A 17,489-nucleotide genomic window follows, 5' to 3' on the forward strand; every position below is an offset into this window, starting at 1 on the left:
TATGTGTGTGTGTGTGTGTGTGTGTGTGTGTGTGTGTGTGTGTGTGTGTGTGTAAACTACTGAGGGACTTAGACTGCAGCTTCAGAGCATGTAGAAGGCACTAGCTTCCATTCCCAGCACCACAATGAAATAAAATAAACCCACGTTCCTAGAATTGTCCAGTAGGAGACACCCATGTCTCCCTGCTCTGGCTTGTGAGTCACAAATCCTCACCAGTCCTGCTAGGTCCCCATAATGCACCGTAGGAATATGGTACCTCCCTCTGCTATGGTCCTGGCACAAAGAAGGAGGTTCTCAATATCCACCTGGTCCCTCCAGATTAAACTTTTTGCTGCTGGCCAGACTGCCTCAAAGTCACCCTCCTAGAGCCACATCCAGCCATGGTGGTCCTGGGAGCCTTCAGAGGGGCACACTGGTAACTGTGTTTAGAGACAATGGTCAGACTGCAGCCCTAAAGCCCAGAGGATGCCGAGGCTATGATAGGCACCCGGAGGCAGGCTGCAGATAGACAAGAGAAGGAACAGGGGTGGCTCAGAGTTCTACAACAATGGCAACAGAGGGTGGCCGGATCCTCAGTATGCTTTAGAGAGAGCCCACAGGGTGGCGAAGGGCCTGGGAAGGAGGTAAGAGGCACCACAGAGAGAGCAGAAGTCCAGGAACTGGAGGAGGAAGACGGGATGGTTGCCAACGTAGTCACCAAGAAAAGGGCACTGGCTTGGACACCGCAGGCCAGGGCCTCTTCTCTGCTGCCTGAATACTCCAGGGGAGCCCCCCTCCCCTACGGGGGGGGCATGAGGCTAGAAAAACCTCAGCAGCCCCCACTACTCATATGGTGCTCTTTCACTCCACCCGACCCTGGCTACCCACGCCTCCATGACCTGGCTAATACATTAATCTTCTTTGACCATTTAATAAAGCCTGCTTGGGACCAATGAGCTCAGCAAGGCCCTGGGGTGATATCGACCAGCCAAATGACCAAAGGCCACCCAGAGATAAGGCCAGAGGTGTCCCCCTGACACTAGAGCCATAGATACCGATACTAATATCTGGGAGTGACCTTTACAGGGCAAGCTAATATGTCCTGAGCCTCTCATTTCTCATGGCTGACCTCATTGAAATCACTGGTTTCATTGGTGAGAGTAGCTGGGACTCTGTCGGACCCCTGAACTATAAAACCCTGCCCTGTGCTTAGGAGGAAGCCATTGGCTGCCATGACTCCATCTTCCTATCTATAAAGAGGATCGGGCCAGGCAAGAAAACTGCCTACCTCACTGTGGGAAGGAGTCACTAACTTAACTCAGTGTAGCACAGCCGAGGCAAAGCACACCATGACCCAGGGCAGGAAAGATGCCTAGCAGAACTCTCCCGGGAACTTGGGAGCCAAGCTCTAGAGCTGGGAGACAAATTCCCTAGTGGCACCTGGACACCTGCGAGACTGTCACATGGGACAGAGGCAGAGTTGAGGCTAGACACTGGAGACAGTGGGCAACAGCTGGGTCCTTCCAGTCTACACAGAATGCTTAACAACAAGAGTGAAGGATGCTGGGGGGAGGGGCTTACTTCCCTGACAGCCCGGGAGGAAGGATGCTCCCTTCCCACCTCAACCTATGGAGGCTGGAGTGGGAAGACCCCAGAGCATAACCGTCTTCCATCAAGGACTGGCTTGCCTCCCACTGGGAACGGGGAGAGCCCTGGCAATCTCCAGGGGCCCCCAAGAAGAGCTGTACACGTTATGCAATCCTGGAAAGATCTGTGGTCATCCTTAGACTTACTTGCCAAAGTATAAGATGGTTTCTGGCTTGATGGCTCCATCCAGATGGACGTGTAACTCTACCTGCAAGGAGCAGAGAAAGAGCATAAGACACCGCAGAGCCCAAGGACACCTCAGAAGCCACCACAGAGCCCAAGGAGCTCCCCAGAAGTCACTCTTTTCCTGAACCTTAATCAGCACACTTAAGCTCCTCACACACAGGCTCTCACCTAAACTCACCTGAATGTGCTTTGGTGGCAGTCAAGGGGCTGTGTGGTTCACAGCTCCGGGTTCAGAGAGGTTTAAGCGCCTTGTCCTAAGTTACACAGCAAGCAAGCAATGGAATCAGATGCAACCTTTGCCTCAGCCTCCACCGGGTGGGTGGAAGGGAAGCAGCAACAACATTTCATCCCAATTCCAAGGCTTGTGATCAGAACCAGTAGGCCATTTCACTCAGTCAACTCTTGAGTTTAACAGAAAAAAGCCAACTGCAGACTCACAGGCTCTGGGGCCTTGGGAGATAGCTCGGTTCGTAAGGTACTTGCTGTACAAGCTGAGCTCAGGCAGCAATCACATAAAGTGTGGCTCTGCACACCTGTAATTCCAGAGGAGGGCAGATGGAGAGGGGAGGGTCCCTGGGGTTCACTAGTCAAACAGTTTAGCCTAATCAATAAGCCCCCAGATCCCCATGTGAGACCCTGTCTCAAAAAATAAGGTGGATGGCACATGAGTGACACCTGATGCTGACCTCTGGCCTCCACATGCAGGCACACATGGACACGCTCACCCATCTTGCACTCACACGCACGTGTGCACAAACACACACTGAAATAAAAGACTCCAGTGAGGCATACATCACATTTGCATGTGCAAGGCCCTGTGCTCCAACTTTTGCACTGCAGAGTCAATGCAAATATATAAATACCAGGTTCTGTTTCATAAACAGGTGCTAATCAGGCCTGCCTGATCAGGCAACATATCGACAACTAAGTCTTTCTGATCCTCTAGAAGGGGTCTTGGTGACCATCCCTTATTTGCCCAGTCCCATGTGTGACACCTTGTTCACAAAGCTGAGGCCACAAGCAGGGGCTCTGTAGAGTCCATGTGTCTAGACTCCCAGATCTACACTTGTATGGCTGATCTTGGATGGCCTAAGTGTCAACTGTGTGGGATAGCTCACCCTTGTACAAAAACCATGACAGAGATTTTAAACAGTGAATGTGGAGAGGCGTGGCCCAAAGGAAGCAGTTAGTATCTCTGGGAGATGGTGTTTTCAACAGCTATTACGTTAAGGGACTTTGTCATCTGCCTGATCCAAGTCATGGGGGAAACTTCCTGGACTAAGGGAGACCCAGCAGTGGCATTTGCCAGGGTGGGGCCATTTCTGGACATTGGTGGTTGAGATAAGAAGGTTGGGAGGCCTGGCTGGAAGGAGGAACATTTGGGAACTTCTGGCCCAAGGGACAGCCCCCAGGAACTGTCACCGAGCCTGCTTCCAGCAGGAGAAACCAGGGCCAGGGCAACAGGGACCAGAGGTGCCAACGCCTCTAGCTGGCAAGACCTTAGAGTAACCAGATCACTCCACTATTTCACTCTGTGCCTCTGGGTTCTCATGTCACATGGGGAAAACAGTACACCATCGTCTAGGTCTTCATGAACAGGGGCCACGGGGATGGTCAGTCACGAAGCTCTAGGCATACGGCAATGGGTAAAATCGTGCCATTTATCACTTAAACAAACAAACTATAGTATCATGTAGTTCAGGCTAGTATTAAATTCACTATAATAGCCAAGGATGACTCTTGGTCTTCCTGATCGTTTATCTCTCAAATTGTTTTCTGAGACATGATCTCACTCACTATGTAGCCCAGGCTGGCCCGAGATTTATTATTAGCTCAGGCTGGCCTCAAACTTGCAATTCACCTGCATTAGCCTGCCAGGTGTTAGGAATGTGGTCATGAGCCACCATACCTAGTACTTAGGAGCTTTTCATTTGAGTAAAAATAGCGAAGCCCCTACTTGTTGCTGGGGCTACAGGAGACAAAGTCTTGTTCCTCCTGCATGCACAGTCCAGCAAGGGACAAACTAGAGACACATGAAGAAAAAACTATAGTTATGAACCAAGATGCTCCCACAGGAATCACCAACTGTGCTGTGAACTCACAGTCCCGCCAAGCAGCAAACGGACTCTTAGAAAATCCGAGTCAAGCACTGAATGGTGCGAAGGAACCATTTGGGCAGGTGAAGGTGGGGAGGCAGGGCAGAAGACAATTCCAGTGGAGATAACAGTGCGCAGAAGCCCTGTGACAGGGGGAAGCAGGGGTGAATGGGAGGAAGGGAAACACTAAGACCGAGAACAGTAGGGCAGAACCACCTGGAAGGTTGTGTGACCACAGAAAGATGGGCCTTCTGGTGAGAGCGCAGAGAAGCCAGCTTGAGGTCCCTTGAGAGAGGTAGGCCGAGAGAAGCTACCACAGACAAGAGTTTGACGCTGGGGTGTAGGATCAGGCCCTGGCTAAAGCCAGCACTTAGTGCTAGGGAGGCTGGATCTGGAGAATAGAGGCCAGAGATGGGAGGAGACTGGAGGACACAGCATATAGAGGCCAGTCCTGGTGGCTTATCAAGGAGGGGCAGTAGCCTCCCTGGGTCAGAACCTCGGGCCAACCATGGGACCCTGGAGTCACATCTCAAGCCCTAGGACCAGTAGCAAGGACTTTAGATGGTAACATATGGAGTCATCCACTGTCTTAGATGGTAGCACACGGAGTCATTCACAATCTGGAAAAACCTATCCCTGACCCTCTGGGCAGGCGCTGAATGTACTCTCCTGTCCTAGTAGCAGAGGCAGAGAAGATCTGGTGCTCAGGACAAGCAGCAGCTATGTGACCACCGAGGCAGAGATTGGAGCTTCGAGGCCACGAGCCCAGAATGCCTGACCCTACCAGAGGCCAGAGAAGCAAAGGACAAACCCACGGAGCTTGTAGGGTGAGCAAGGCCCTGCCTGGCCTTTGGCTTTAGGCTTGAGGCCTGCAGAACGGCAGAGTGTGGGTTGGGAACAAGTCGTGTAACTGGTTTTATTTTGTCTCTGTGGTGCTGGGGATGGAGCTCGGTGTGTTTTGTGGCTTTAGAGTCACTTAGAACGTGGTCGCCTGTTGCAGATGCCACGGGAATCCCGTACAGCCAGACAGTGAGGCTAGGAGGACAGATCGGTGTTCCTTTGTCTAAGAATGCAGGCTGCAGGAGCCCTTCAGGACACTGGTAGTATTGGAAAGTTGATGTCTGGACTTGAACTGGGGTCAGTTCTGCCTCAGCCCTCTGGGTGTGTCCAGGCACAACTGTGTGCTTCTGTATTTTGGGAGTGCCGGGGCTAGAAGCTAGGCCCTTGAGCAGGCCTGGCACTCTGCTAAGTCACACCCTCAGCCCTGTTTTGTTTTTAAATAATTTTGTTTTTGTTTTTGTTGTTGTTTGTTTTTCTTGACACACACTCAAGGTTGAGAAAAGTGGCCTGGAGCTCCGTGCCAGAGGCCTGAGCCAGGGCAGACTAGGAAACAGCACAGATAAGAAAGGAAGAGGAGAAAATCTTGATGGTTCTCCTATGAACCATGCTTCGGAATGGCCGACACTTAGCTCAGGAGGGCGCAGGGGGAAGATGTGGATCATAGTGGTTCTGGTCTGTGAGCCGGGAGATCGGACAGTGGGTCAGGGCAGGGTCTCTGGGCCCTGCGTCTCCATCAGTGGGTGCCAGGGGTCTGTAAGGCCGCTCTGGGGAAAGTGCTTACAAGTCAAGATGAGATGCCTCCACTCTGCTCCCTGCTGTAGTGTAGCTGTGACAATAGTCAGGGTGTGACCCACTCTACCTGCCAGGTCCCAGGAGCCCATTGTGAGCAGAATGGCTCTGGGACGCTACAGGCAGCCAGCCAGTGAGCCAGCTCTAGAAGCATCCACACCCTCTTGGCTGTTCCGTCCTGTCCCACTTAGAGCTCTCCTGAGGTTTGAGTCCCAGGCTCCAATGACCCACAGAATCCAGAGCCACACGGTAAAGAGAATTAGATATCAAGAGGTACCATATAGAATGCATGTCCAGAAGGCAGGTTCAAAGGAGACCTCCCAGGGCAGAGTAGGCTAGAGAGAAGCACAGATCAAGGAGTTACCAAGTGTTGGAATCAGGAGGCCTGCCAGGAATGGCTCAGAGATGGATTTTCAACAGAAATATTTTTTAAATAGGGGAGACACCTTTTAAAAGCTTTCTTTGGCTTCCAGAGTGAAGAACAGGCTGGGAGTTAACCTCCACAGAGGACTGCTAATGTGTCCAGATGAGAGCCAGCTCCTGCACAGAGTGTGCCACACTGAGCACCCAGTAGGTGCTTGGCAAGCAGGAGGAGTCCAACACATGGCAGCTCCCAGAGGAGGGTCTCAGAAAATCAGGCTGGAGCAATGGTCCCTCTGGGTCCAACTGCCCACCATGCTCCATAGAAACTGCCATATGGAGCAGGTTGGGGGGGGGGCGAAGGAAGCAGAAGCCTGGGCCATCTCCACAGACAGACTGTACTTTAGACAGTGAACATTCCAGAAAGCGGCCAATGAGAAGCCAACCTACCACCCCAGATGACCAAGCAGGTACAAGCTTCGAGGTACAAGCCTGTCCTTCTGACCATATTCTGGGAAAAGGAACAGATAGGAAGCTTAACATTTGAGTGTCTATTGTGTGAGTACATATTGTCTCCTTGAAGGCAAGGATTCCACACCCATTTTATACAAGAGAAAACTGAGGCTCAAAGGAATCTTTAAAGATTCAGGATCAGTCAGTGAACCCAAGTCTGTTCTTGAGCTCCTGCCGGCCTCATGCAGACAAGAGGAACTCTATGGCAACGGGGCTGAGGCTCTCAGAGCCCCCACTGTCATTAGACCCTCCGTCTGATCTCTCTTCATCACTAGCCAAGGGTCACCTTAGACCTAGTTGCTATTGCAACTGGATTTGTGAAGCAAAGCTTAGAGAGGTTTAAGGATCTCCCCAGGCCTGCACAGACTGGCAGGAGATACGTGGTTCTCAGCCAATGGGTCGAGACTCCCACAGGGGTCCCATATCAGATATCCTGCACATTATATACTTACATTACAATTCATAACAGTAATGTGATTACAGTTATGAAGTAGCAATGAAAATAATGTTATGGCTAGGGGTCACCACAACACAAGGAACTGTGTTAAAGGGTCACAGCATTAGGGAAGTTGAGAACCACTGCAGTACAGGAAAGGCAGGGCCCAAGTCTTTCTGCCTCTAAGGCCATAGCACCACCCTGACCCTGGCGCCAAGCCTCTGTCCAGCCTCCTGACCTCCTGGAGACGAGTGTCATGCATCTCTCTGTCGCCACTCTGCAAGCTTGGCTTATAGTTGCCCATTATCTGTCAGAATAGCAGGAAGCCCTCCTACCGCTGCTGGGGACAGGAAGCAGCTTAGTAGCTAACAGATAATTACTGTGTCCAGGAACTGGGGAAGCACCAAGAGACATCAGCCACATAGGTGAGGCCGGAGAGGCACAGTCACGACCCCCAGCATTCCAGGTCACATGTTGGGATAGAGGACAGAACCAGGTCAGGGATCTAAATCTCAGATTCCTTGGCCACAGGCTTCCATAGCTAGTTCAGGTCTATAGTGAACTTGTCCCAATAGGACAATGTGTCCCACCCAGGCTTCCAGATATTTATTTTTGAGAGAGAGTCTCTCTAACCTTAGCTGTTCTCAAACTCACTGTGTAGACCAGGCTGGCCTCTAACCCACCTCTCTCTCTCTGTTCTGGGATTAAGGGTGTGGCCACACCTGCTGCCTGTTCTGTTTTCAACCCACCTTTGCCTCTCCGAGAGAGCAGGGACCTGTCTGTGTCACCCTGCTGTGTCTCGGGGGCCTAGCATAGCACCCGGCCCAGCCAAATGTGCTCTTCTTCTGCCGAGCATCACTGATTCACCCCCTCCCTCACCCCAGGCTCAATGGCAGCAGTGGCAGCCATGATAGAGAACCTGGGTGGACGGAGCAGCCAGACCCTGAGCACTACACCCAGATCACAGAAAAGCCACAGGTGCCCACAGAGCCAGCCCCAGTCCCTCCTTCCTACCTCTGCTCCTGGCAAGGGCTTGCTTGAGTGGGGCAGGGGTCAGTACTCATGTCCTAGGGAGGGCCTCTCAGCTGGTTTTTAGAACGAAACCATCAAACAAGGCAGCCTTGGGCCAATAAGCTGTCTCAGCCTCACCTCCTTCAGGAAACCCTCTAAGCTCTACCCTTTCTGGGCTCCTATAGCTCCAAGTAGACTGTAGGGAGCCAAACAGCCTGTTTCCCGAAACCTTAGGGCTGGCTGAGCACTCCACTGCTATTCATGAGCTACCCTAGAAGCTCCCAAGCCAGTAAGAAGTAGCTCCATCCGAGGGAAGTCTTATGACTGACTCAACAGTCTAGAAATTCAGCCCATTTACTCCCACTTTATAGGTGATAAGGCTCAAAAGGAACTTGCCTTAAGTTACGACAATATTACAAACTAATGAATGCCACAGCCAGAGATTTGTATGACCCTAAAGTTGCATCCTGCAATGCAAGGTGCTAGGCAGATGATGGGAAAATGTGACCAGGATGGTGCTGGTCCCTAGAGACAGCAGCTGCCAGCTGCATACCCATTCTAAGCAGGCCCACATGTGGCATCTGTGAGATGGGTACAGGTATAGCGATACACAGCCCTACGGGCACTCTGGGGCATGGTTCACCCGTATCCCTAGCGTTGTGGTAAATATAGCATTTAACCTCATTTTGAGGTTCCCCTTGTTCAAGGCTATCCCACTGTGCTGCCGTCCCTAACCGCAAGGGAGTACCACCACAGGACACCTAGGCAGATGAACAATTCTCTCAGTTTGCAGGACAACTTTCCTGGATATTAAATGGGGTCTGGCTGGCTTCCCTGCCTTCCCGTGTAACCACAGACCTCTTTCCCCTTCCCCTTTCTGGCCCTTCATTCTGCTTCTGTCAAACAAAGGCTTCTATGAAACCAAATCTCCTTCTGTCCCCTCCCCAACAACTGCCACATGAGTCAAAACGGGTGAGCTGCTCTCACCCGGGGGTAGAACAGGTGGCTCTGGTAAATGAGAGACATCAAGAACCCAAAGAGGTGCACCTGGGGCTTTGTCTCCGCAAGACACGAAATGAGGGTGTCTCAGAGTCCAGGAAGCACTCATTGCAACCTCCGGAAGGAAGCACACTCTTAAAAGCCCGTGCTACCCACCAGGCACTGTAGCAGCAGCCATGGGCGTGTAGCTTCCCCCCACCCCCACCCCCACCCTCCACCAAAGCCCTGAACAGTTATTTCTCTGTCCTGGCTTGTGGAAGGAAGCTGAGCTTCAGGGTGTGCCTGAGGACTTGATGCTGCCAAGCTGAGAGGTGGGGCCTCTACCCTGATCTGTCTGAAGGTCAAGGTGCAGATTCTGACTCCTTGCTCTGTAACATCTTCCCACTCCCACGCCCCCCGCTCCCTTTTTGTCAACAAAAGGAAAATGAAAGATGAATTAACAAATCAACACCAATTTCAGTTTTAGGGCAGTCTGAGTTGCAGGCCAGCTCAGCTGCTTTCTAGCCATGCTACTTTGGCAAGTTCTGAGTCAGTTTCCTCCTAAGTAAATGAAGATATCAGGATCTATCCCAAAGGCTAGTGTGAATGAAATGTGACTTAATGGTGATGCTAACCGTCCTGGAGGCGTTGTTTGACAAAGTTCCGGTGCTTGGACAGTCTGGACTGACCCTTCACTGCCCTTGATGGATATTCGCTGAACACCTTCTGCTATACTTCTGTTTCTTACTGTTAAAGGCCTCTCTCCAAAGGCTAGAACTGAGATAGCAGAAAGCTAGTGTAAACAAGAATGGAAAACTTAGGGACATTTTAGAAGCTGACAAGCTGTAATTGAATTGCTAGGTTTTTAATATTCAGCTTTAGAAACAGGAACTTGTGTGCATAGGAAGAGATTTTGATCATGCAAGTTTATGACAAGCCTTTGTACCTTCCTGAAGGCAAAAGCAAGCAGGTTTAGGAATCCTGATGTTCTTCTGTTCTTTATGAAGTGTAACAGATAGAAATTGTATTGAAGCAAGGGTTCACGACAGAGACACAGGAAGATATCCTCTGTGAACGGCCTGATTCCTGAACAGCCTTGTCAGACCAGAACTTGACTGATAGACTGTCCTTGCCTCGGCAAAGGGGATGCAGAATAGTTTAAGAATCAACGAAAAAGGACAGTGACCCAGGCGTGGTGGCGCAAGCCTTTAATCCCAGCACTCGGGAGGCAGAGGCAGGCGGATTTCTGAGTTTGCGGCCAGCCTGGTCTACAGAGTGAGTTCCAGGACAGCTAGGGCTACACAGAGAAACCCTGTCTCGAAAAACAAAACAAAACAAAACAAAAAGAAAAGAAAAGAAAAGAAAAGAAAAGAAAAGAAAAGAAAAAAGGACAGTAGCATATAGAAGAAGGAAAGGAAGAATTAAATGAGTGTTAGATACTGATCTCTTGTACAAAGCCAAGTTTGATATAATAGGTAGTAGGAAATAACTTTTGAACTATTAATCTTATGCCAAACTGAAAGAGAACCAAATTCGAATAGAGTCATCCTGTCTAGAACTTCTGTAACTGCAAGGCGTTATGACACCAATCTTAAGGAAAAAAATACTGCATTTAAAGAAAATTGATTTGACTTAATATTAATTTTTAGTTCTCATAAAATTGCCATTTGTTCATTTTGTTCCTCTTTCAATATTCTTATGTAATCAAGGAAGACTTTACAAGAAAATGTATTTTGCAAAGTTGTGTAATCAATGACTAAAATTTCTGTATTTTTATGTATAAATAAAGCCTCAAAGAGACAAAAGTTGTCGGCGTAGGAGAAGCCATAGCGAGGGAGATGTGACGTGTGTGCTTCCTCTCTGTCCCGTTCCCCACACCCCATGTCTGATCCTTCCTTCCCCTTGCCGCTCTTGCATCCACCCTTCTCCAGACCCTGCCTGTAGCCGAGGCTGGTCCCCAGCAACTTAACTCACACAAATCAGCTAGAACCACACTTGGTACAGAACAAACCTCCAAGTGTGAGAGGGCAAAGATTCACTAGGCTCCTGCTATCTATGAACCTGCATAGGAGGAAAGACCCAGTTTAAAACAACCTTCCAACCTGGGCCAGTTCCCTCCAAGTCAGAGATGTGAAGTGCACAGAGAATGTTGCTTTGAGCAAGCCCTTTTCCTCTCTAGTCCTTGGACAACTCCACTTGTGAATGGGATGCAGAAAGCTGCCTGCTCAGTCATTCACGATTCTGTGAATGAAGCTGCTAAAGGTTCCTGGTACTCACAACCTCTCCAAAGAGCCTCAGCCAGAGGCAGGAGGTCAGCATGCATCTTTACACACAGCAGCAACTGGAACCACGGGATTTTCTAATCCTGCTTCAAGTGGGCACAGAGTGATAAGGATTACTGGGTCATGTATGCACATGTACATACCACACACACACACACACACACACACACACAAAATCTTCTTCAGTGCCCAACAAGTACTAAAGAAGCAAGCACCCAATCAAAGCAGGGGTCTTTCTTCTCCAAGCAGGCTGATGGACCAGCAGTTTTCCATTGCGTGCGGGGCATGGCAACAGTATCTCAGTGCCACCCTAACCTCCCCGGTCACAGCCTGCACAGTTAGAGCCAGGGAGAAGGCTCAGCAGGTAAAAAGTGGGCACCACAAGTGTGTGGATCTGACTTAAATCCACACAGCCTGCACAGAAGCGAGGCACGGTAACTCCCATTTGCCATCCCCAGCACTCCTTCTGTGAGATGTGAGGCAGAGACAGGTGAATTCCTAGAAACCCACGAGGCAGCTAGCGTGGGGTTCCAGTGGTGATACAACCAAGACACTGACTGTATCTCAAACATGCTGGAGGGTGAAACCCGACACCCAAGCCTGTCCCTACACATGTGCCTTAGCTCACACATACCACATATAAGAAACAAAACAAACGCTGTCCCATTTCATCTGCTCACCTTGCAGTTGTCCCAACTGGTGTAGGTGTGAGAAACCAAAGAACCCAGCAAAGGCTCAGTAGATATCATCTTATCCCTAAGCGTTTACAGAGACCACCCATGAAAGATGGGGACATAGAATTTCTGCTTCTTATGTTTTGTTCATCCAAAAACAATAGAGTTCAGGCCTGGAACTCAAAAATCCTCCTGTCTCAGCTTTCCAAATCGTAGGAATTATGGCTCTGTATACTATGGTGCCTGGCTCAGGGAATGGGATTCTGAAGCCGGCCCTCAATGTGGGCTTCTCTCTCAGCTTGGCTACATCCTAATTAAGCGCTCTGTGCCCGCTTCCCCATCTATCCATGGAGACAGCACCGGCTACCCCAGCACTTGGGAGGCAGAGGCAGGCGGATTTCTGACTTCGAGGCCAGCCTGATCTACAAAGTGAGTTCCAGGACAGCCAGGGCTATACAGAGAAACCCTGTCTTGGAAAACCAAAAGAAAAGAAAAGAAAAGTCAGGGCACTAGCTGTGTGTAGTTATGGTGTTATAGGCTGGGCTCCTTCCCACTCTGCCAGCCATAGCAGCATTCCTTCCTCACCAGGACAGGAGACCTGTCCCACCTCAGACATAGCAGCCCAGCATGCTACCTTTTTGCTGACATCACCTTCCAACATCCAGACACCAATGCTAACAGACCTAGAAACAAGTCCTTTTTCCCAGGTGTGAAGTCTAAGAAACCCGAAGGAAGGAATGACATCCCAGCATGGGTCGGATGACAATACCAGGGCTCATGATATATTGGCACTCCCCCCCCCCCCCAAGAGCTGTTACAAAAGTGTAGGTGCCACAGAAGTGTGATGTGTCACTCACCTCTAGTCACTCCCTTAGGTTCCCATCAGGAGAGGGTAGGAAGAATACAGACCATCAAAAGAAAACTCGGCCTTTGATGTCTAAGAGCACCAACTGTGGTCAGGTGCAGCAGGCATGGATGGGTAGGAAGACTTGCCCTGCCCTTCTAGCCTCTAGCTAGAGGGGCAGAGTGTGTTCCCTATGGTAAGTGCATGGGGTTACCTGTTGCCCACAAAGTAATCATAACACTTAAGTATAAAGCCATACACTGAACATTTAACAGCTAGAGACCCTGGGCCCCATTCTACTGGGGTTCAGACACCCAGGTCCTAGCCCAGTCCCACACAGTTGCGCAGCCCCGCCGCACTGGATGCCCATTTGGCAGACAGCGAGGCGGAGACCTCCAGGGGACAGGGCATAGGCATCAGCCGAACCCGAAGGCCGACTGGAGGCACTCCCAGGTTCGCATAGGCAGCAGCCGAACCCGAAGGCCGACCAGAGACACCCCCCAGGTTCTGGACGCTCCCTGCCACATCGTCTCTCGCTCGACATCCCGGAAGCAAGCTAAGGCCTGGGGCGAGGGGAGATGTCTGCGGGAGTCCCCCCCGCCACTCCATGCTTCTAGGGTAAAGGCGCCCAAGCCTGGGCCCCGCTAAGCCCCAGGACAGCCCGGGACAGAACCCCGGGCAACAGAGCCCCTCCGTGCTTACTTTGGGCTTGTTGAATGCGGGCGTCTGGGCCATGGTTCCGAGCGTGCGTCCCGGTTCTCACTGCCGAAGCTCTCTGGGTCTGCGTTGGCTCGCTGGCGGGGTCGCTTCCCGATGGCTCTCAGAGACCGCGGCCCGCCACGCTCTTTTTTACCGGGCTGCCCCGGCACAGCCCCGCCCACGCTACGCCCACAGGGAGACCCCGCCTTCTGGAGCCACGGCCCCGCCCTCTCCCCCCGCCTGCAACTCTGGCGTGCAATTCCCGGAATTCTGAACCCCAGACCTTCCCTGCTGGCTACACCCTAGGAAACTCCCAGGTGAGCCCCCTGCAGACGCGACTCCAATGTTCTCACCGGCCCCTCCAGTACTGAGGCTTCCAGTGTTGCTTAGGCGCCTACTTTGTGCAGGCTGAAGCTGGAGCCACACAGTCCTGAAGCCTTATGGGGCTGGATTCTGAGGGATAGACCCACTTGTTGCAGAATCACAAGACAGAAGTGTGTAATTAGGGAGATTTAGCGGCTATGACTGCTGGAGTTCACCAGGTGAGGGCGGGTGGGATGCAGGGAACACTGTAGTGTGTGAGTGAGACTCCTGGCTGAAAGGACTTCCAGGGTGGCTGGAGACAGGGGGGGCGGACAGGAACACACAGTTCATCTCTCCTGGGGCAGTTATGCTGGAGAAATATGCCCACGTATCGAGACGTATTTAGAATGCTCACATCAGTGCTGTGGGCAAATACACTGGACTGTTTTCTGCAGCAGTAATGCCAGTTTCAGCTACAAAACACAGCAGGTGTGCTCAGACCCAGTAGTGAAATGGGGGCAGAAAATATATGCTGCAGAAAACTTCATAATATGGTCAACTTCTAGAACGTATAAAAACGACATACATCAGGGAGGAGAAATGGGAAGCAAGGGAAACTCTTAAATCTCAGTCCTGTCATCCCTGGGCTGGGCCACGCTGAGTCTGTGGGAAGCCTGGGGCACATGGAAACATCCGTTTAATGGCGGTATCCCAGAACTGGGTGAGATGCAATTCTCATCTGAAAATAAATGGAGAAGGGAGCTGAGGCCAGCAGGTGAGGTGGAAGCTCAGAGAGATGTAACTGAAAGTTTGTCAGTGGTTTCAGGACAGCATCAGACTTCTGTTTAGAAAACTCCTCCAGCTGTTCCAAGTCTAGAAATGTAGCCAGGTAGACCTCACAGGTGAGCTGTTTAGAACCATACTCTAGGTTTGGTGGGATTTGGGGGGAGGGCGGAGGCAGGGCTATATTGTAGCAAGTCCCTTAAATAACTTGTGTGTACCTTGAAGTGGGGATGCCCGGGTGGCCTGACATGAGGGAACAACATGACAGGGACTGGAGAAAGCATGGTACACCAGGAAAGATCCAGGTGAGAGACAGTGGCAACTTTGGGCAAGAGGATGGATTCAGATCCCTGCTACTTGTAAGCAGCAGAATACAGATTTGGGATTCAGCTGTTTGTGGGAGCGAGAAAGAGGGTGGATCAAAAATCAAAATGGTACTTCTAAGACAGAGGTGGTAGTACATGCCTGTAATCTTAATATTCACCAAGCTGAGACAGGAAGATGCTGAACTATTTATTATTGAGGGGTTTGTTTTGTTTTGTTTTGTTTTGTTGTTCTTGTTTTGGTTTTTTGTTTTTTGTTTTGGTTTTTCGAGACAGGGTTTCTCTGTATAGCTCTGGCTGTCCTGGAACTCACTTTGTAGACCAGGCTAGCCTCGAACTCAGATATCCGCCTGCCTCTGCCTCCCAAGTGCTGGGATTAAGTGTGCATTTTTGAGATTCTGTGGCAAAGAGAGAGAGAGAGAGAGAGAGAGAAACATTTCTAACACATTGTAGCTTTGTGGGAGGTTTCTTTGTTACTTCAGATACATGACAACACCATCACATGTGGACATACTCTCGGCAGCCCTTGTCCTGGAAGCACTTTGAAAACATCATCCCATTCAATCTGTCCACACCCTGTGAAGCAGAAACTGTTATCAGTCTACAAATGAAGTCCCCGAGGTCCCAAGAGGGCACAGGTCACTGGGCCCCTGGAAGATTAGTGCACTGCAGAGGGAGGTGGCACTTGAATTTGATTCTGACTCTATAGCTGGGCCTGGACTGTATCAAATCTTTCTCCAAAGTCCATCCAACTCATTCTCTGCAAATGACTTCCTGGTCCACCAAAAGTGACAAGCCTTTGCTGACCCTGTCTTTGCCCAATGGAGTCTTGCCCTGGGATGTCCTGAAGGGCTTACTCGTAGAATATGGCAGAGGAGGCTATTGAACTTTCTTCTCTGGAGGGATTTGGGGCTCTTTCAACTTCCACTGGGGCCTCTTGTTTTTTTCTCTGGGAACTTGAACTACTAGAAGACACCATCACTGATGGGGAGTCCATGATCAGCTACTCCAGTTGGTTGCTGAGTCAAGCCCAGCTTTCAGCCACCCCTAAAATCCCACTATGTCAGATACTGTAAAGCCAGCCCTTCAGCAGCCCAGCTGACTTCAGTGTCCAGGGGAGCCCAGCCTTCATTCCTTACTTACAAAGCTGTGGCAGGTGTTTCTCGTCAGCTACCATATCTGGTGGCAGGTACTTCCACCTGCCACAGCCTTGCAGACTGTGTGACTCCATCCTGACCAGACGTGGAAAAGTTTCTAGATTCTGGAGTGTTTGAAATTCTGCTCTCTAGGCAGTACCAAACTTCTGGAAAATAGCTGAGCTATGAGCTATAAGCCTTTGGTAGGCCTCACCACCGGGCACACAAACTGTCCTTCTGTCAAAGGAACCTTACAGTGTCCACAACACCATGGATTATTTTGCCTGTGGCACAAGGCAGAAGGTGACAAGATGGAGAAGTGAGGCTCTTTAATTCCTGCACTCTCTAGTCATCAAGCAGAACTGTCTTTCTGGCAGGGCCATAACTTTGGACAGGCTACCCCTCCCTTCTATTCCCCCAACACCTCCCCTCTTGTCCCCGTCTCCAAGGCAACGACCCCAAGAACTGCCCCATGTGTGGCTGCTTTTCCCAGGCCCTGTTGCCTCCATTAGGGTTTTCCTAGCAGCAGATCCTGAGACAAAGTCTGAGGTTTATTTGAAGAAATCTAAGAAAGCACCACAGAGGAAATGTAGAAAAAGGCAGGACGACGAGGACACCTAGCAGCAGTCAGGTGATGAGGCTGAGCTGCACCCAGCCTCTGGGAACTGATGGGGTATGCAGTTAACCTAACTGAGGGCCCCGGGGAGTGAGGGGCCCAGCCACACACTCTCCTCCATTTGTGGGTGTGTTTGTGTATATATTTTTGCAAAGAACAGATCCCAGACTTCCTTGTTTGTTTGTTTGTTTGTTTGTTTTCGAGACAGGGTTTCTCTGTATAGCCCTGGCTGTCCTGGAACTCACTTTGTAGACCAGGCTGGCCTCGAACTCAGAAATCCACCTGCCTCTGCCTCCCGAGTGCTGGGATCAAAGGCGTGCGCCACCACGCCCGGCCTAGATCCTAGACTTCTTGAGTGGCAGGGAAGCACTGTATTTCCCCGTCCGCTTCCCCACTGTCCTTCTGGTATTGTTTAAGGCTGATTTCACTCTCTTTTCAGTACCGGGAGTTAGTTCAACATAACTAAGCTCACTCCAGTGGGTGCATAGTACCTGTCGCAGAGACAGACCAGCCCCGGCACATCCAGGTGTCAGTGGGAAGATGCTTACACCGTGTAAAGGGATGCCAGGGTTACTTGGGCAGCCCGTAGGCATAGTGCACACCTTTGTAGACAGTCTCTCAGACTCATACTCGGAGTGTGTCATTTGGTCGTTCCAGTTGCTACAAGCTGGCTTTGATCTTCTGCACACAACACACACCAGGCCCAAAGCGGGAGGAGGGATGGAGAGAGATGGCTTCCCCCAGACACATTCTGCACAGAGCACAGTTCCTTACTGAGGTAGGTTCCCAAGCACACTGGAACTCTGGCTTTCCTAGCCTCTGTGCAAAGCCAAGTTCAAGAGCTAACCCCAACCAGGGTGGAGTGGCTCAGGGCTAATCCCAAACAGGAGGAAGTGGTTCGTGCCTGCATTTCTAGTGCTTAGGAGATAGAAGCAAGATTGCCACAAAATTAAGGGCTATGGCGTGAGACTCTGCCTCAAATATATGTAAGTCC

At 50.7% G+C, this 17,489-nt stretch overlaps 1 protein-coding gene across 2 annotated transcripts in view; it reads right to left on the reverse strand.

The window, feature by feature from the left end:
- Positions 1 to 13,480, reverse strand: part of Ada (adenosine deaminase) — a 23,608-nt gene extending 10,128 nt beyond the window's left edge. For both annotated transcript variants that reach the window (XM_029536336.1, XM_021194292.2), the window contains exons 1-2: positions 13,338 to 13,480; positions 1,773 to 1,834 (exon numbers count right to left, since the gene is read on the reverse strand). In XM_029536336.1, the coding sequence (XP_029392196.1) occupies positions 1,773 to 1,834; positions 13,338 to 13,370 (95 nt within the window). In that variant the 5' untranslated portion in view covers positions 13,371 to 13,480. The remainder of the gene's footprint in view (positions 1 to 1,772; positions 1,835 to 13,337) is intronic.
- Positions 13,481 to 17,489: the final 4,009 nt, after the last annotated feature.

Source organism: Mus pahari, chromosome 3, assembly GCF_900095145.1.
Source record: "Mus pahari chromosome 3, PAHARI_EIJ_v1.1, whole genome shotgun sequence".
Taxonomy (NCBI): Eukaryota; Metazoa; Chordata; class Mammalia; order Rodentia; family Muridae; genus Mus; species Mus pahari.